Raw genomic sequence first — 20,639 nt, 5'->3', positions numbered from 1 at the left:
CATACCTCATTGCAGTTAGCAGATCCAGCGTTTTTTATAAATTGAAGGTTTGTGGTAACCCTGCATCCAGCAAGTTTATCAGCACAATTTTCCCACAGCCTGTGTTCGCTTCATGTCTCTGTCATGTTTTGGTAATTCTCACAATATTTCAAACTCTTTCATTACTACTATTTGTTATGATAATCTGTAATCAGTGATCTTTGATGTTACTAGTGTAATTGTTTTGGAGCACCGCAAGCCCAGCTCGTATAAGACAGCAAACGTAATTGATAAATGTTTTGTGTAGTCTGACTGCTCCACCTACCAGCTGTTCCCCTGTCTTCCTCTCCAAGGGCCTCCACATTCCCTGAGACAGAATTGTATTGAAATTAGGCCAATTAACCCTACAGTGGCCTCTAAGTGTTAAGTGAAAGGAAGAGTTGCACATCTCTCCCTTTAAATCAGAAGCTAGAAATAAAGCTTAGTCATTAAGTGTTGAAAGCTGAGATAGGTCAAAAGCTGGGCCTCTTACAGCACTTAACCAAGTTGTGAATACAGAGGAAAAGTTCTTGAAGGAAATTAAAAGACTTATTCCAGGAAACACAAATGTTAAGAAAGTGAAACAGCTTTATTGCCAGTATTGAGAAAGGGTGAGCGGTCTGGATAGAAGACCAAACCACGCTTAACATTCCCTTAAGCCAGAGCCTAATCTGGAGCAAAATCCTTAGTCTCTTCAATTCTGTGAAGGCTGAAGGCTGAAGGAGTGAGGAAGCTGCAGAAGAAAAGCTGGAAGCTAACAGGTCAGTTTATGAGGTTTAAGGAGAGAAGCTATCTCTAGAGCATAAAAGTGCAAGGTGAAGCAGCAAGTGCTGATGTGAAAGCTTTAGCAAGTTATTCAGAAGAGCTAGGATCATTGATAAAGGTGGCTGTGCTAAACGTAGATTTTTTCTTTTTTTTTTTTAGACAGTCTTTCTCTGTTGCTCAGGCTGGAGTGCAGTGGCACGATCTTGGCTCACTACAATTTCTGCCTCCCAGGTTCAAGTGATTCTTTTGCCTCAGCCTCCCTACTAGCTGGGACTACAGGTGTGTGCTACCACACCAAGCTAATTTCTTTTCTGTTTTTTGTTTTTGTTTTTGTTTTGAGATGGAATTTCATGCTTGTCACCCAGGCTGGAGTGCAATGGCACGATCTTGGCTCACTGCAGCCTCCGCTTCCTGGATTCAGGTGATTCTCCTGCCTCAGCTTCCCCGTTAGCTGAGATTACAGGTACGCGCTACCACGCCTGGCTAATTTTATATTTTAGTAGAGATGGGGTTTCACCATGTTGGCCAGGCTGGTCACAAACTCCTGACCTCAGGTAATCCACCTGCCTTGGCCTTTCAAAGTGCTGGAATTACAGGCGTGAGTCATCACACCCGGCCTAATTTTTGTATTTTTAGTGGAGACGGGGTTTCACCATGTTGGTCAGGCTGGTCTTGAACTTCTTACCTCAAGTGATCCATCTGACACAGCTTACCGAAGTGCTGAGATTACAGGCGTGAGCCACCGTGCCTGGCCAGATTTTCACTGTAGACGAAGATGCCATCTAGGATTTTCCTAGCTAGAGAGGACAAGTTAATGCCTGGCGCCAAATGATAGTCTGACTCTCTTGTTAGGGCCTAATGCAGAAGGTGACTTTAAGTTGAACCAATGCTCATTGACCACTTTGAAAATGTCAGGGCTTTTAAAATGCTAAATCTCTGCCTATACTCCATAAATGGAACCACAAAGCCTGGGTGACAGCGCATCTGTATACAGCATGGTTTACTGAGTATTTTAAGCCCATTGTTGAGACCTACTGCTCAGAAAAAGATTCTTTTGAAAATATTACTGCTTATTGACAATGTGGCTGGTCACCTAAGAGCTCTGATGGCAATACATAAGAAGGTTAATGTTCTCATGCCTGCTAAAGCAACATCCATTCTGCAGTCCATGAATCGAGTGATTTCTTCTTTCATCTCTTATTTGAGAAATTCATTCCGTAAGGCTATAACTCTCATAGATACTGATTCTTTTGATGGAACTAGACAAAGTTAATTGAAAACTTTCTGGAAAAGGAATCACTATTATCTCTTTCATTTATTATTGTTGTTATTTTGGAGAGATGGGTCTCACTATGTTGCCCAGGCTGGTCTCAAACTCAGGGGCTCAAGCAATCCTCCCACCTTGGCCTCCCAAAGTGCTGGGATGACAGGTGTGAGCCACCAGACCCAGCCTTTCACTAGATTCTCTAAAGGGTATCTAGAAACCTCCTTTTCTGATCCTTGACTCCCAGATTAAGAGCCTTTCTCACTCAGAAGTCTTCCTTGGTTTTGTCCCTTTTTCTTTCCCATCTCAGAGAAAGAAGTCCCACTTCCTTTTCAAAGCAGATCCCTTTTGCTACTTTGTTTTGTTTTGTTCTGTTTTGAGATAGAGTCTGTCTCTGTCACTCAGGCTGGAGTGCAGTTGTGCAACCTCCGCCTCCTGGGTTCAAGCAGTTCTCATGTCTCAGCTTCCCGGGTAGCTGGGATTACAGGCACATGCCACCACGCCCAGCTAATTTTTGTATTTTTAGTGAAGATGGTGTTTTGCCATGTTGACCAGGCTGGTCTTGAACTCGCGACCTCAAATGATCTGCCTGCCTTGGCCTCCCAAAGTGCTGGGATTACAGGCATGCATCACCGACAGCCTCTGCCCCCTTTTGCTACTTTGCATGTTAATCCCATTTCCTCAAAAACCTTGTCAATCACTAAGTATGTATTTTATCTCTTAAGTTTTTTCTCCCTAGGATCTCTTTATTGAAACTAACTCTCTCAAAGATCACCATTTTTGAAAGCAGTGATTCATGTTTTAATCTTCATTCTCACCACTATTTTACAGCATTAGACACTGGTAGCTACTTCCTTGTTGAAATGTGGTCCTTCCTCAGTTGTAAATCTCAGTTACAAGCACTTCCTTGGTTCTTGATGAGCATTTCCTACTCAGTTTTCACTGTAAGACTGTACCCCCAGCAGTTTGGGAGGCCAAGGCGGGCAGATCATGAGGCCAGGAGTTCAAACCAGCCTGGCCCACATGGTGAAACCCCATCTCTACTGAAAATACAATAATTAGCCAGGTGTGGTGGTGCTTGCCTGTAGTCTCAGCTACATGGGAGGCTGAGGCAGGAGAATTGCTTGAGCCTGGCAGACGGAGGTTACAGTGAGTGGAGATCGTGCCCTTGCTCTCCAGCCTGGGTGGTAAAGCAAGATTCTATCTCAATTAAAAAAAAAAAAAAAAAACGGTGGCTCAAGCCTGTAATCCCAGCACTTTGGGAGGCCGAGGCGGGTGGATCACGAGGTCAAGAGATCGAGACCATCCTGGTCAACATGGTGAAACCCCGTCTCTACTAATACAAAAAATTAGCTGGGCACGGTGGCGCGTGCCTGTAATCCCAGCTACTCAGGAGGCTGAGGCAGGAGAATTGCCTGAACCCAGGAGGCGGAGATTGCGGTGAGCCGAGATCGCGCCATTGCGCTCCAGCCTGGGTAACAAGAGCGAAACTCCGTCTCAAAAAAAAAAAAAAAAAAAAAAAGCCTGACGAGATTTCTCTAGATCTTTCTCCTGAGCTTGAGTTACTTTTCTGATTGCCTGCTAAATTGTTTCTCATGAACACACTCCTACCACCTTTCTCCCCAAGCCTGCTCATATTGAGTTCCTGTTTTCATTGAATGCATCACCATCCTTTGCAGTTACTCAGGATCAGGGTCTCAGCATCATCTTCAGCTCTTTTTGCTTTTGCACTACTGTTCCCCCATCCTGGCCTTTGCCAAGTCGTATTGATCCTTTCTTTTACATATCTTTTATTCACTTCTACTTTTCCATTTCTACTGCTTTCTTTATGATACTTTTCATCTCTTACTAAGATTATTGTGATAGTTTCTTAACTAGTTCTTTTTACTTTTTCTCTGCCTTACCCTGTTACCAGAATAACTTCCTAAAGCTCATTTCTGATCATATCACTCTCCTACTTAAAAATTTCTGACATAAGGGAATGCAAATTAAAACCACAATGAGATACCACTTCACACTTATCAGGATAGCTATCATCAAAAAAACAAAATGAGCCAGATGCCATGGCTGTCACCTATAATCCCAGCTACTCTGGAGGCTAAGGTGAGAGGATTGCTTGAGACCAGGAGTTTGATACCAGCCTGAGCAAACATGGTAGACCCTTGTCTCAAAAAGAAAAAGGCTGGATGTGATGGCTTACACCTGTAATGCCAGCACTTTGGGAGGCCGAGGCAGGCAGATCACCTGAGGTCAGGAGTTTGAGACCAGTCTGGCCAACATGGTGAAACCCCATCTCTACTAAAAATCCAAAAATTAGTCCGGCATGGTGGTGCATGCCTGTAGTCTCAGCTACTCAGGAGGCTGAGTTGGGAGAATTGCTTGAACATGGGAGGTGGAGATTGCAGTGAGCCAAGATTGTGCCACTGCACTCCAGCCTGGGCAACAGAGCGAGACTCGTCTCAGAAAAAAATAAAAAACAAAAACAAAACCCAGAAAATTACAAGTGTTGGTGAGGATGTGGAAAAATTGGAACCCTTTTGCATTCCAAGTGGAAAGGTAAAATGGTGCAGCTGCTATGGAAAACAGTTTGACAGTTTCTCAAAAAGTAAGCATAAAACTACCATATTACCTAGCAATTCCACTCCTAGGCGTATATCTGAAAAAATTGAAAGAGGGATTCTTTGTACAACAATGTTCATAGCAGCACTATTCACAACAGCCAAGAGGTGGAAACAACCCAAATGTCCATGAAGAGAACAGATCAACAAAATGTGACATATGCAGACAGTAGAGTATTCAGCCATAAAAAGGATCCAAATCATGATATATGCTACAATATGGGTGAACCTTGAAAGTGTTTGCCAAAGTGAAATACGCCAGATACAAAAGAGCAAGTATATGATTCCATTCATGTGAGGTCCCTACGTACAACAGGTAAATTCATAGAAACAGAAAACAAGATAGTGGTTGCTAGGGACTGGGGAGAGAGAATAATGAGGACTTATTGTTTAATGGGTACAGAGTTTCTGTTTGGGATGATGGAAACGTTCTGGAAATGGATAGTGGTAATGGTTGTACAGTATTGTGAATGTCCTTAATTATGCCATGGAATTATACACTTAATTGTTAAAATGGTAGAATTTTATGTTATGTATAAAATTGTTACCACAAAATGTTTAATTTTATTTTGAGTATTATATGAAGTTGTCAGAGGTTTTATTGTTATTGTGGTAATATTGTTATTGTTACCACAATAACAATAAAACCTCTGACAACTTCATATAATAACAATAACAATATTACCACAATAACAATAAAACCTCTGACAACTTCATATAATACTCAAAATAAAATTAAACATTTTAAAGGCCTTTGGCCAGGCGTCATGGCTTATGCCTGTAATCCCAGCACTTTGAGAGGCCAAGTCAGGTGGATCACCTGAGGTCAGGAGATCGAGACCAACTTGGCCAACATGGTGAAACCCCATCTCTAAAAATACAAAAAATTAGCCAGGCATGGTGGCAGGCGCCTGTAATCCTAGGTACTTGGGAGACTGAGACAGGAAAACTGCTTGAACCCAGCAGGTGGAGGTTGCAGTGAGTTGAGATCGCGCCGTTGCACTCCAGCCTGGGTAACGAGCGAAACTCCGTCTCAAAAAAAAAAAAAAATAAAAGCCCTGTACAGTCTGCTCACTTAACATTTAACCTACATTCGTCTCTCCAAACATCCCTGCATCTCTGCCTCAAAGCTTTTGCTCAAAATATATAGTGTGCCTCTATTTTCCTTTAAGATTTAGCTTGAGAGCTACTTCCATAAAACTTCTCAAGATATAGCCCATTCAAATTCATTTTTTTTTCCTCATCTCTATTAGTAATTTGGACCTCGCTTATAGCAGCACGTTTACCCTGTGGTATAGTTATTTGCCTGCATATGTGTCTTTTAGATTACAAGATTCCATCATTTAATGTAGTTGACACTCAATAAATGTTGACTGAATTGAATCTAATTACACTCTCTCATTTGATAGATGGGGAAATTGGAATCCAGAGAAGACACACAGTGACAGAGCCAGGACTAGTTTCAGGGTCTTGTGTCTGCTATTTCAACAAGTTTCTGTCTCCACTAGCATGCTGACATGCATCCATGGATGCTCAATCTACTGATGTTGGGCAGTTCAGTGTTGTACTGCAGAACAAACACCAGATCCCATCGATGAGTCTTTCATCCATATTTGAAATTTTGTGCATATGAAGATTATGATGTATTTTTATTCTGTTTTCAGCTTCATGTTTCCTGTTGCAGGTGGGATAAGACCCCCTCAAGGTATGTGAAAGCTTAAGTTTTGAACATTTATTTTTCACTCTTGTGTTTCTGAATCTGGGAATTAAATAAGTAAATAGAAAATAAGTTCTGTTGCTGCTAAGTAGAATAAAATTTTGTGTGCTCTTAAACCTATATGGAAGCTACTCTTAAAATTTCTCAAAAACTGTATAATTTGGGTAATAATAAGGATTACTCTTCATTTCTCCAAAACTTGTATAAACATTATGCTCATAGATTGTTTAACCTCAGAGGTGAAAGAGACTTTTGGGACAAGAATGTTAAAGAACAGGTGATAAAAATGAAATGAGCTGTAATTTACTTGATGTCTTTCTCCTAGATTATTAGTGCCACGTCTGTCTAATGCTCATTAGTATCTCTAGCACCCACTATGCTGATTTAACGTGATATGTTCTCTGTAGATGTTTGTTGAATCAATAAACAAACATCTTTAGTTGTTTCACACTGGTATTTTTTCTCTATTTGATAGTATCTTATTATAATCATGTATTATAAACATATAATTTTGAAATTAAAAGAGATCACATACTCTGATTCAGCTTAAGTCTCAGGATTTTATTTGGGTTTGGGTTTTTATTTTTATTTATTTATTTATTTTTGAGATTGGGGTCTTGCTCTGTCGCCCAGGCTGGATGGAGTACAGTGGCGCAGTCAAGCTCACTGCAGCCTCGGCCTCCTAGGCTCAAGCAATTCTCCCACCTTAGCTTCCAAGGTAGCTGGGACCACAGGTGCATACCACCACCCCTGGCTGATTTTTTAAAAATATTTAATAGAGATAGAGTCTCCTTATGTTACCCAGGATGGTATCAAATTCCTGGGCTCAAGTGATCCCTCCTGCCTTGGCCTCCCAAAGCACTGAGATTACAGGCATAAGCCACCATATCTGGCCAAGTCTTAGTTTTATTCCTAGAAAATTCTCTACTAAGTATACCTCTTCTCTCTTGGTCTCAGACCAGGGCCCACCAGTATCAATTCTGGCTTTATCTTCAAGGAAATAGTAGTGAAGGAATATAATCTTGACCTATGCTGCCGTGCAGCTGGGACACAACAGTGAAGAAGGAATATATCTGCCTTTCTCTTGATTCTTTCTGCTCATTTCTCCCACTCTGATATATTCTCTCTCCCCTCACACCAAGCTGCTTCTGAAAACTAGCTCTTCTTAAAAAGCCAGTGTTGATTGGTTATCATAGATTTGCTAGAGAAACAGAGACTCCTGGGTCATCAGTAGAGATAAAAGATAAAAGAGCAGCTCGGTAGCAGGTGGTCAGTGGCTCATCCTGGCTTTGTCTTCATTTATAATCAGTGATGGTGGTTGAGTTTCAGGTAAGTTTTTCCAAGGGTCAGTTGTATAGTTTTCATCGTGTTCATGTTTCTGCATTATTTAAGCTATCTGTAATTAGATGTGTCCCAGATTGAGATCAAATGGTTTGAGATCTTTTGTTCTTCAGGAAGGTATTGCAAAGTTATATGTTCATTATTGTGGTTTGTTATTTTGCATTTCTATAAACTTTCAAGTAAAAATCTGCATATGGAGTAAAGGAACTGGACAAGAAGAGATCCCAAAATGTTGCCTGATATTTTTTGTTAGGGAATTTGGAATTGGTTTGGAGATTTTTTTTTTTTTAACAGTTTGTTAGAATGGACGTTTTGGTCATTTGAAGGCTTTAAATTATGCATGTGTCATTTCTGAGAACATACGTAAGATACCGGTAGCAAGGATGGCCACAAGATCATGAGTACTTGAACAGGAGACAGAGGAAAGAAAGAGACCTATTTTTTACTGTGTAAACTTTTGTGACTTGAAATATCATGCCAGGTATCTGAGTTACCCATTCAGCAATAAAATAAAATCAATTAAAATGAATAAAACTTTAAGTCCAAAGAAATAAGACAGAAAACATCTTACTGTGGCTATTTTCAATCTGTGTATTCTAGTTCTCCATGACACTTTGTGATCTTTGTACTTGGTGTTCTTTGGTCTGGAATATTCTTCCCAAATATTGGCATGGATGGTTTTAAAAACAGGAGAAAAAAAGAAAAAAAATTAAAATAATAATTAAATATATATATATATATATATATATATATATATATGTATATATATATCAGCATGGCTTGGTTCTTTATTTCTTTGAGGTCCTTGCTGAAATGCCACCCTGGTGAAACTTTTTCTAATTGCCCTATGTAAAATAGCAACCACTCCATTCCCCCTTGCCCTGCTTTATTTTTTGCCCTATCTCTTATCACCACCTGACATGTACTTATTTTTTTTATTATCTGTCTGTCCTGATTGCACCGTAAGTTCCATGAGAGTAAAGACCTGGTTTTGTTCATGGCTGTGTCCCTAGAACAATGCCTAATACGGAGTAGGCCTCAAATACTTGAATAAGTGAATGGCCTACCTGTAATAACTGTTACCCACAAATGTGAATGTCTGTGCTTCTGAAATTGGCAAGGTTATAAATAACCTGGAAGGTACACAAAAACCATAAGATAAACATGGTATAATTTCCTAGATCTTTAATTTTTTTAAGTTGACAGTTTGATATAAAGCTGCTTTCTTATGGTAGAACCAACATGGATGTAGTTTGAATGCAAAATTAGAATGAAATTTGTGCTCAGGCTATGTAGGGATTTTGTTTTATTCACTTCTGTGTACCAAGCACATAGTGTGCCTAGCATACAGTAGGCATTTAGTATGTATCAAAATCCCAAAGGGGTGTATATTCATTCACCTCTGCTCTTGGAAAAGTTTGGGTAACACTAGCCTAAATCATACGTCCGTGATAGTTTTCTGCCGTGGCTATTTTGTGGTAATTGTTGTGTTAAGTATTCATGTAATGAAAAGGAAGAAGAATAACATTTCTTTAAGCAAGTAAGTATTAAACAGTTTTACAAATGAGAAATCAAGGCATAGAAAGAAGTAAATTGCCCAAGGTTCCAAAGTAGTATGTGGCATTTCTAGTTGGCTCCCAGAGTTCATGCCCTTAACTGTTATTTTGTTAGTTATCTGCTGCTGTGTAACAAATTATCCCGAACTTTAAGAAGTAAGCATTTTATTATTTCATAGTGTGTCTGTGGGTCAGGAATCTAGGAGTAGCTCTGCTGGGTGGTTCAGGCTCAAGATCTCTTATGAGATTGCAATAAAGATGTCAGCCAGGCTTGCAGTCATCTGAAAGTTGCAAGGAGCTGCTTCCAAGGTAGCTGATTGACGTAGATGGCAAATTCATGCTGCCTTTTGGCAGAAGACCTCAGTACCTCACCACATGGATTCCCCATAGGTCTTAGACTGAGTATTCTCATAACATGGCAGTGGCTTGCTCCAGAGCAAGTGATCAAAAAGAACAAGGAGGAAACTACAGTGTCTTTTAAGAACTAGCCTTTGGGCCAAGTGCGGTGGCTCATACCTGTAATACCAGCACTTTGGGAGGCTGAGGTGGGCGGATCTCTTGAGGTCAGGAGTTCAAAACCAGCTTGGCCAAAATGGTTAAACTCCATCTCTACTAAAAACGTAAAAATTAGCTGGGCGTGGTGGCAGGTGCCTGTAGTTCCAGCAACTTGGCAGCCTGAGGCAGGAGAATCGCTTGAACCCAGGAGGCAGAGGTTGCATTGAGCCAAGATCATGCCACTACTCTCCAGCCTGGATGACAGAGTGAGACTCTGGGTCAAAAAAAAAATAAGTAGACTTTTAAGTTACATGCTGTCATTTTCACAGTATCCTATTGGTTATACTGGTCAACCCTATTCACTATGGAATGGAATAACACAAGGGTATGAATATGTCAATTAGGCCATATTGTTAGTTTTTTAATATGCATACAAATTCTGTAGAGGAGATATCTTCATTTTACAGATGACATTTTGTAACTTGTTCAAGATCACACAGCTAAGTAAATGATAGAGTTGGAATTCATATTTACATCTGTCTCACTCAGAACCCTGTGCTTTTTCCATTACACTCTGCTTCCTGCCAAGTAACAAGTCCTTTAGGTACTTACGGTTTTAAGAAAATAAACTTTAAAACACATTGACTTTAATAATGCTTTACATTTTTAGCAGGCCTGATGCCGATGCAGCAACAAGGATTTCCTATGGTCTCTGTCATGCAGCCTAATATGCAAGGCATTATGGGAATGAATTACAGCTCTCAGATGTCCCAAGGACCTATTGCTATGCAGGTACTTGCTTCTTTAGTTGGTTTTTTACAAAGTTATTGTTTGTTGTTACGTTTATACATCAAGAGCTACAGACTAAGAACTTAATGTTACAATTAGAAATAAAATGTAAATAAATGTCTTCCTTCAAACTGAAATGAAGACGTGTTCATAAGAGTGAGGGAAAAGGCTGGGAGCAGTGGCTCTCTCCTGTAATCCCAGCACTTTGGGAAGCCAAGGCCGGCATATCACTTGAGGTCAGAAGTTCGAGACCAGCCTGGCCAACATAACAAAACTCCATCTCTACTAAAACTACAAAAATTAGCTGGGCATGGTGGCATGTGCCTGTAGTCCCAGACACTCTAGAGGCTGAGGCAGGAGAATCCCTTGAACCTGAGAGGTGGAGGTTGCAGTGAGCTGACATCATGACACTGCACTCCAGCCTGGGCAGCAAAGTGAGACTCCTTCTCAAAAAAAAAAAAGCCAGATTATAAAAGTATTTTTGCTTTTGTACTATTAACATATATCTTTAATGCCATATACTGTATTTCATTTTTACCTAATGCTTTATTTTTTATTTATTTATTTTTGGTTTTTTTCAACTTTTATTTTAGATTCAGGGGGCACATGTGGTGGTTTGTTACAATTCTATATTGTGTGATGCTGAGGGAACCCATCACCCAGGTAGGGAGTATAGTACTGAACAGCTAGTTTTTCAACCCTTCCCCCACTTTTTCTCCCCTCTTACAGGCTCCAGTGTCTATCAAGCCTATCTTTATGTCCATGTGCACCTAGTGTTTAGCTCCCACTTGTAAGTGAGAACATGCGGTATTTGGTTTTTTGTTTCTGCATTAGTTCACTTATTTACCTAATACTTTAATATTTTCTATTGCTGTGTGTTTTATTATACAGTATATACGTGTATACAGTAACACATGTATATAACTTATAAATAAGTAATAGTTCACAATCAGAATTTTAATTTGAAACCATTGTTGTTTTGAAGTCAATTATGCAAATAAAGCTTCTGTTTTGTGTTTAAAGGGTCAGGAAAACTTCCAGTGTCATTTTTTATCCATCTCTAGAAGGAAGAAAATGGGAATACATTGAGATTTCTTGAGCTTTTAATCCATGTTAAGCTAGCTTTCGCTAGGCCCTGCTGCAGAAACAGTCCCCAGATCTCAGTGACTTAGGAAACAAAAGTTTATTCCTCACTTGTGATGCATATTCAGAGTGCTGACTCTGCTCATGTTTTCTTTATCCTAGGACCTTCAGCCAGGACATCCTAGGTTCTTGGCATAGGAAAAAGAGATGACCAAATCCTGTGATGTCCTTTAAAGCTAACACTTGGAGGTAGCACTTATTAGTGACTTCTGCTCACAAAAGTAATATGGCCCTAACATCAGTAGAGGAGGAATATACCAGGAAGAATGTAAACCACATAGGGATGTGTAGTCCTCTTAGAATAAAGGCAGCAAATAACTAAAAACAATCTACCATAGAATGCAATGTATTTTAAATTAAGACTTTCTAAGCTTACTACTGAGTTTTAATAATTAATACAAATTTTAAGTCATTAATTTTTACACTAAACATTATTTTATGACTTAGACAATTATCTGAAAAATGTTTTTAGAGTTTGAAACAACCAAAACCAATTTAAGAGTCTCTAACATGCTGAACAATAAGAAAAAAGTAAACTATGAGAGTTGTTAGTGCCTTAATAATGTCCCTGAATGTCAGAAGCTTGTATATTAATGATTCTAAGACAAAGCAACTGAAGTCTTTTTCTTTAACCTTTAATCTTGCTGACAGGCATTATACTGTTTGGAAGCTGCTTACCATTCTTTAAGAAGAAAAATAATCTAGATCTTATTTCCCCCCCCAAACTCAATAGCTCTTACTAACCAGGGAAGCAAACCCATTATTCCTATAGTTATCTCTTAAGTCTTTGGAGATAAAAGTGATGATTCAGTTAAAAAAGTCAACATAGAAATTTAGTCCTTTTTTTTTATTTTTTATTTTTGAGACTGAGGCTTGCTCTGTTGCACAGGCTAGAGTGCAGTGGCATGATCTCAGCTAACTGCAACCTCCGCCTCCCGGATTCAAGAAATTCTCCTGTCTCAGCTTCCTATGCAGCTGGGATTACGGGCACGCACCACCACATCTGGCTAATTTCTGTATTTTTAGTAGCATGGGGTTTCACAGTGTTGACCAGGCTTGAACTCCTAACCTCAAGCGATCCACCTGCTTTGGCCTCCCAGAGTGCTGGGATTACAGGCATGAGCCATCGCGCCAGCCAGAAATTGAGTCTTGATTATTATTTTATTATTATTGATGATAATTATTATAACCACTCCCTTCCCCAAAACACATAAAAAGAAAACACTCCTCATGATTTACAATACATTTTAAAATTATTCTGAAGCATTTCAAACATCTAGGCAAGTAGAGAGCACGTGATGTACATGTGTAAACGTGTTGCAGTCTGTTGTGTAATTGTAAGAAATAATAGAAATTCTTTGCCCAGTTCCTCTATTGGTAAAAACTTAACAGAACTATAGTAACACAACCAGCGTATGGACATTGGTACAGCCGAGACACAGAACATTTCCATCTTCCCAAGGATCTCCCCACATTGCTCTTTTGTAGCCATACTCACTTCCCTCCTGCCCCACCTTATTTGCATTCACTAATGTATTACCCATTTCTGTGATTTTGTGGTTTCAAAAATGTTACATAAATGGAATCATTAACCTTTTGGGATTGGCATTTATCGCTTAGCATAATCCCTTCAGATTCATCCAAATCGTTGCATGTATCAATAGTTCATTTTTTTTTTTTTTTTTTTTTTTGAGACGGAGTTTCGCTCTTGTTACCCAGGCTGGAGTGCAATGGCGCGGTCTCGGCTCACCGCAACCTCCGCTTCCTGGGTTCAGGCAATTCTCCTGCCTCAGCCTCCTGAGTAGCTGGGATTACAGGCGTGCGCCACCATGCCCAGCTAATTTTTTGTATTTTTAGTAGAGGCGGGGTTTCACCATGTTGACCAGGATGGTCTCAGTCTCTTGACATCGTGATCCACCCGCCTCGGCCTCCCAAAGTGCTGGGATTACAAGCGTGAGCCACCGCGCCCGGCTACATTCTTCTTTTCAAAATTGTTTTAACTATTCTGGTCCCTCTGCCTTTCCATATGAATTTTGGGATAATATTGTCTATCTCTGGAAGAACTCTTGCTGGAGTTTGATAGGCATTGTGTTAAACTTCTTTATGCATTTAGGGAAATATCTTTGAGAAGTGACGTCTTCCAACATACGAACGTGGGATATCTTTTCATTTGTTTAGGTCTTTGGTTCTTTCTATCTGCACTTAAATAGTTTGCAGCATAAAATTCACATCCATGTTTGGTTAAATTTACATCTAAATATTTTGACTTTTTGAGCAATTATGAATGGCATTGTTTTTTAATGTCAGTGTTCACGTATTCATTGTTAGTATATAGAAATGCAATTGACTGTTTATGTTTGTATTCTTCAACCTTACTGAACTAATTTATTCTAAATATTTTTTTATGGATTTCATGGGATTTTTTATATAGGTAGTCAGGTCATACCTTTATCAAATTTTAACATGCCACATTTGCTTTACATTTTTTTAAAGAATTGAAAAATACTTTCCAGCTGGGTGCAGTGGCTCATGCCTGTAATTCTAGCATTTTGGGAGGCCAAGGCAGGTGGATCACCTGAGGTCAGGAGTTTGAGACCAGCCTGACGAACATGGAGTAACCCCATCTCTACTAAAACATACAAAATTAGCTGATTGTGGTGGTGCATGCCTATAATCCTAGCTATTCGGGAGACTGAGGCAGGAGAATTGCTTGAACCCAGGAGGCAGAGGTTGCAGTTAGCCGAGATTGTGCCATTGCACTCCAGCCTGGACGACAAGAGTAAAACTCCATCTCAAAAAAAAAAAAAAATGAAAAATACTTTCCTTCCTCTCCTTCCTCAGAGGTTGTTATCACTATCATGAATTCAGTGTTTATAGTTCCTGTATATATTTTTATACTTTGTTTTTTTTTTGTGTTTTTTTTTTGTTTTTTGAGATAGAGTCTCACTCTGTCACCCAGGCTGGAGTGCATGATGCGATCTCAACTCACCAACTCACTGCAACCTCCACCTCCTGGGTTCAAGTGATTCTTCTGCCTCAGTGTCTGTAGTTAGTTCCTGGAATTATAGGTGCCCACCACCTCACCCGTCTAATTTTTGTATTTTAGTAGAGATGGGGTTTTATCATGTTGGCCAGGCTGATCTTGAGCTCCTGACCTCAAGCTGTGTACCCACCTCTGCTTCCCAAAGTGCAGGGATTACAGGCGTGAGCCACTGTGCCTGGCCATATTTTTATACTTTTATTATTTAATATATTTGTATATTCATGAGCAATATATAATAATTTCTAGGTTTTAAATTTTAAGTAAATGTGTATCCTTCAGCATCTTGACTTTTAAATTTAACATCGTTTTCCTCCAGGATTTATACCTGTTGTAAAATTATGCCAAGTTTATTCATAGTAGCTGCTGTTTGGTATTTCATTAAGTGAATATATGTTGTTCTGTTGACAGACATTTAAATTGCTTCTAATGTTTTGCTGTTTTGATCTCATTGATTTCTGAGAGTTTATTATATATTCTGGATTCTAATCCTTTGTGGTTATATGTGTTGCCAGTATCTTCTCCTACTCTTTGACCTCTCTCTTAATTTTATTTATAGTGTCAAGTTGTGTAGAAATTGAGTCAGATGGATAAATCATTCCTTTTCTTTTTTTTTTTTTTGTCTTATCTAAGACATTCTTCTCTACCTGTATCTTCTTATTTTAAAAAATTTAAGTTTCTTTTTTTTGTTGTTGTTGTGACAGTCTCACGCTGTCGCCCAGGCTGGAGTGTGGCACGATCTCGGCTCACTGCAACTGCAGCCTCCCAGGCCCAAGCAATTCTCCTGCCTTAGCCTCCAGAGTAAATGGAATTACAGGCATCCACCACCACGCCTGGCTAATTATTGTATTTTTAGTAGAGAATGGGGTTTTACCATGTTGGCCAGGCTGGTCTGGAACTCCTGGCCTCAAGTGATCTGCCTGCCTCAGCCTCCCCAAGTATTGGGATTACAGCTACGAGCCAATGAGCCTGGGCCTTCTTTTCAAATTAAGTCTCTAACCTACTTAGAATTGTTCTTTAGTATCAGTGTGAGGCAGAAGGATGTAATTTTATTATGTTCCATTGTAGTCACTTGTTCCCAAATCATTTATAAATAGACTATTTTTTACTTACTGATTTCTATGATTATTCCTGTAATATCACATTTCTTTATATGCTTTGGATTAATTTGTGGGCTGATGTATGCGTCCCATTGCTGTATCTGTCTTTCCTTGCATCAGTAAATACCTTATACCTAAATTATCTAGCCTAAGCATTGATATCTGATAGTATGGATCATCCTTCTTTGTTTAAAGAATGATGGCTGATTCATGGTCCTTTGCCCTTTAGTATAATCTTGTTTGTTTGAGACAGAGTTTTTCTTTTGTTGCACAGGCTGGAGTGCAGTGAAGCAATCTCGGCTCACTGCAACCTCCGCCTCCCAGGTTCAAGCGATTCTTCTGCCTCAGACTCCCAAGTAGCTGGGATTATGTGCACACCACGATTGCCTGGCTAATTTTTGTATTTTTAGTAGAGACAGGGTTTCTCCGTGTTGGCCACACTGGTCTTGAACTGACCTTGGGTGATCCACCTGCCTTGGCCTCCCAAAGTGCTGGGATTACAAGTGTGAGCCACCGCGCCTGGCCACCTTTCAGTATAATTTTAAGATTAACTTGTCAAAACCTGTTGGGGTTCTAAGTGAAATGGACACTTTTACTCTTCTTGTCTTAACTATCATACTATATTTCTCAACTTATTTAAATCTTAAGTAGCCATCAGTTTATCAAATGTATCTCAGATTTCCGAGTTATTTCTTTTGGTATGTCATCCACTCAGTGTATAATTAAAGACTAGTATCTCTTAACCTTTTAGTTTACTTAGATTTCAAAAGTCTATAAAAACTTAGTGCCTCCTTTCTAGGTGTAGTGGGGAAACAAAATCCCATTTAGTAAATTTGAATGTTCCTCAAGAAATGAGTTTGTAAGTAAGAAGGAAATATGCATAAGACCTTCATTTCTTTAATTCTTTATTAGTTTTGTAGAACACTTTGCCTTATTTTTAATCTCTGTGATTTGGGTAGTTTCTTTTATATTTTATATACTTTGGGTAAACTAAAAAAAGAAAGAAAGAAAAATTTAATTCTAGGACTGTGATACTAATTTTTAGCAGCAAGAGAACAATACTATGGATTTAAATAAGTACACACAGCTATCTCCACCCAAGATTTAGAATAGAGAACGTTAGTAATAAAGCAGTTTGTGACTCCAGCTGTAGAGTGCTAGAAACTCTTCAGAAGCATTCCAAGCTGGCTGGATGTGGTGGCTCAACATCTGTAATCCCAGCACTTTGGGAGACCAAGGTGGGCGGATCACTTGAGGTCAGGAGTTGGAGAACAGCCTGGTCAACCTGGTGAAACTCCATCTCTATTGAAAATATAAAAAATAGCCAGGCATGGTGGCATATGCCTGTGGTCTCAGTTACCTGGGAGGCTGAGGTGGAAGGATCACTTCAGCAGCCTGGGAGGTGGAGGTTACAGTGAGCTAGGATTGCACCACTGCATTCCAACCTGGGTGACAGAGCAAGACCCTGTCTAAAAAAAAAAAATAAGAGTTTAAAGTGAATCCTCAATGTTTTTCTTTCCAGCAAGATTCAAAGGTTTTTGTATAAGCATGGAGAGGTTGATTAGTTGATTCTAATCAGGGGTGAAGTTTCCCAGGAGACCATGTTAAGAAACTGACAATTAAGGGAATTAAGGGTCTTTACAAGGGCATTTAATAGTGAGCCTTGGAATCTATGTTGAACAAGAAGGGAAGTGAGGACATAATGAAGATGATGGATCATGAGAAAAGTGGCAGAATTAGCAGGTGGAACCTACAAAATAAGCTCAGGGAAAAAAAAAAATTACAGGTGGGAGATAGTGAGATAGGAGAATTACTGGTCTAGATGAGCTAGAAGGATAGGAGGTGGTCGTCAAGTGTCAGGAGGCCTAACATCCAGATTTTGGACATGAGGCAGTCTTTGGTGCTGATAGTTGATGGGTATTACCACAGAATGGGAAACTGGAATTGTATGTTGGGCCTGATTGTGAAGAGGAGGCTAAAGACATGAAAGACCACAGTATTAGGTGAGTTACCCATGTGGGTGATTGTTGATGTTAGCAAGAGCAGTTTAGGGGTAGAATGGAAGATGGCGAAGTCTGAAGTGTTCAACTGAAGAGCAGGGAAGTTGAGGGTCAGTAGATGACATGAACAAGGTCGGATAGTAAATGAAGTCTATTGGTGAGAAATTAAAATGTATTCAGGTTTTTGAAGACAGAGGAGAAAAGGTTTAGAAGAAGCAAGAAGGAATATTCCCCACTTATAGCAAATATAGAAGCAAAACAGCAATCTCCAAATGAGAGGGTTTCACGGACAGATTTTAGTTAGAGACAGAAGGGGAACTTTTAGGGAGGTTGAGTAGTAGAAGAGTTTTCACTCACTAAAAATCAGCCATTTAATCATTATCATTGTCATCATTTTTAATATTAGATTTTGAGCCAGGTGTAATGGTGCACACCTATAGTCCTAGCTACTCTGGGGGGCAGGAGGATCTCTTGAGCCCAAAAATTGGAGACTGCAGTGAGCTGTGATTGCACCTGAGTGACACAATGAGACCCTATCTCTAAAAAACATAATATTATTAAATTTTATGATTAGCTATTGTGTTATTCTTACTTCTGGACACTTTAATAAACTATAATATATCATTATTGAATATGTTTCATTTTCTATAAAAGTTTGACTATTAGGCCTTTGGTAATGTTAAAATATTCATTATCCTCTCATATATATTGGAAAATCAGATTTAATTTTATTTGTAGTGTGTTTACCATATGCCAGGCTCTTACCTATTGCTATAGATATGAAAATATGTAGGATATAATACCTCTTCTCAAAGAGGATCAGTGAGGTCACAAGAATATAACTTGTGAGCATATACTTCCATACACGCACACGTATCAGACTATTAGCAGTGGTCACCTCTGGGACAGTGAAGGGCTAGATATTAAAGGGAGCTTTCCAATTTTAGCATCTTTTAATACAATATATTTTTTACAAATAAAAGTATTAAGATAGAATTTATGGGAGTCACATTTTTGTATGATAATTAAAAGGAGAAATTGTGTTTTTTAAGCCTTTGTCTATTTCTTCTAGGCAGGAATACCAATGGGACCAATGCCAGCAGCGGGAATGCCTTACCTAGGACAAGCACCCTTCCTGGGCATGCGTCCTCCGGGCCCGCAGTACACTCCAGACATGCAGAAGCAGTTTGCCGAAGAGCAGCAGTAAGAGATCGCCAAAATTCAAGAATTGCAAAGATACATTATAGCATTTATCTTAAGAATTGTCTAATGATCTCTAGTGCAGATTTGAAACTAAAACAATTAAAAGTTGCCTTTAAAACTCTTAAGGCCTGGCCCAGTGGCTCATGCCTGTAATCCCTGCACTTTGGGAGGCTGAGGCAGGCAGATTGCTTGAGCCCAGGAGTTTGAGACCAGCCTGGGCAACATGCTGAGACCCTGTCTCTACAAAAAATATAAAATATTAGCCAGGCATGGTGGCTCACCCTATAGTCCCAGCTACTCAGGTAGCTGACGTGGGAGGATCACCTGAGCCCTGAGATTAAGACTGTGGTCATGCCACTCTGTACTCTGGCTAGGGCAACAGAGTGAGACCCTGTCTAAAAAAAAAAAATCCCTCTTTAAAATACCATTATTATAAGTTTAGAGTCAAAAGGGACCTTAGAGATCCTCTAATTCAACCCTCCTGTTTTACATGTAGTGAAAACAAAGTCTGGGAAAATGAAACAACTTGTCAGTCCAGGTTACATGGTTACCAGCAAAGCCTGGACCCACAGGCAGGCTTCCTGATTCCCAGATCATTACTCTTTCTCCTGTATGACACTGGCTTCCCAAGCAGGTTCTTTTTTAATGTTCAGAGCAAAGTGTGTTCTTATGTTTATTTGCCTCCCTATTTTTTGAGAATATTTTGTATGCAAAAACTTGTTTCCTCTTCTTGCAAATCAGATAAGAAATATATTCATATACATAATTTAGGTAAATCATTCTTTCGACTCATGTCACATATTTTGGAATTAATATGGTGAGGACTGTTGCAATGAAATTTACACTTCTAGAAATGCAACTTGATATTGCTGAAACTGTTAGAAATCTGAATATAGGCCGGGCATGGTGGCTCACACCTGTAATCCCAGTACTTTGGGAGGCCGAGGCAGGCGAATTGCCTGAGGTCAGGAGTTCAAGACCAGCCTGACTAACATGGTAAAACCCTGTCTCTACTAAAAATACAAAATTAGCTGGGCATGGTGACACATGCCTATAATCCCAGTTACTTGAGAGGCTGAGGCAGGTGAATTAGGTGGAGGTTGCAGTGAGTCAAGATCATACCATTGCACTCCAACCTGGGCAACAAGAGCGAAACTCCATCTCAAGGGGAAAAAAAAAAAAAAAAAACTCTGAATATAAAACACAGTGTATAATCCCAGGAGCTGGTTCTTTATTAGATCATTTTTCCTTCAGAAAACGATTTGAACAGCAACAAAAACTCTTAGAAGAAGAAAGAAAAAGGCGCCAGTTTGAAGAGCAGAAGCAAAAGCTCAGACTTTTGAGCAGTGTGAAACCCAAGGTAATATTTCAGTACTTCCAACCCAGAGCATACACACCCTGAATTTGCTTCTTCTCACTCATTCAGTGGATTTCCTGACTGGGGCACCAGCCCAAGCTGAGGCTGTGATTGATTCTTTCCGTTTTAGTTTAGCTAATTCCTAATGTGAAGGATTTTTCATTTTCTGTAAAGATACACTGTTGTCAATGAGAATAGGGTATCAGCCATTATCTTCTCAGCTCTTTTTTGGT

General features: G+C 39.5%; 1 protein-coding gene across 9 annotated transcripts in view; it reads left to right on the top strand.

The window, feature by feature from the left end:
• The window catches only part of SYNRG (synergin gamma), a 96,086-nt gene that overhangs the window by 4,480 nt on the left and 70,967 nt on the right, over window positions 1–20,639 (top strand). For 8 of the 9 annotated variants that reach the window (XM_064378455.1, XM_064378456.1, XM_064378454.1 and 5 more), the window contains exons 2-5: window positions 6,330–6,370; window positions 10,445–10,566; window positions 18,919–19,049; window positions 20,304–20,409. In XM_064378455.1, coding sequence (XP_064234525.1) covers window positions 6,334–6,370; window positions 10,445–10,566; window positions 18,919–19,049; window positions 20,304–20,409 — 396 coding nt within the window. In that variant the 5' untranslated portion in view covers window positions 6,330–6,333. The remainder of the gene's footprint in view (window positions 1–6,329; window positions 6,371–10,444; window positions 10,567–18,918; window positions 19,050–20,303; window positions 20,410–20,639) is intronic. The other variant, XM_064378452.1, reaches the window with a different exon arrangement.

Source organism: Aotus nancymaae, unplaced genomic scaffold (assembly GCF_030222135.1).
Source record: "Aotus nancymaae isolate 86718 unplaced genomic scaffold, 86718_ANA_hifiasm-v0.15.2.pri h1tg000018l, whole genome shotgun sequence".
NCBI classification, from domain to species: Eukaryota; Metazoa; Chordata; class Mammalia; order Primates; family Aotidae; genus Aotus; species Aotus nancymaae.
Note: the sequence above shows the minus strand (reverse complement) of the source record. Positions and strands in the feature narration are given on the sequence as shown.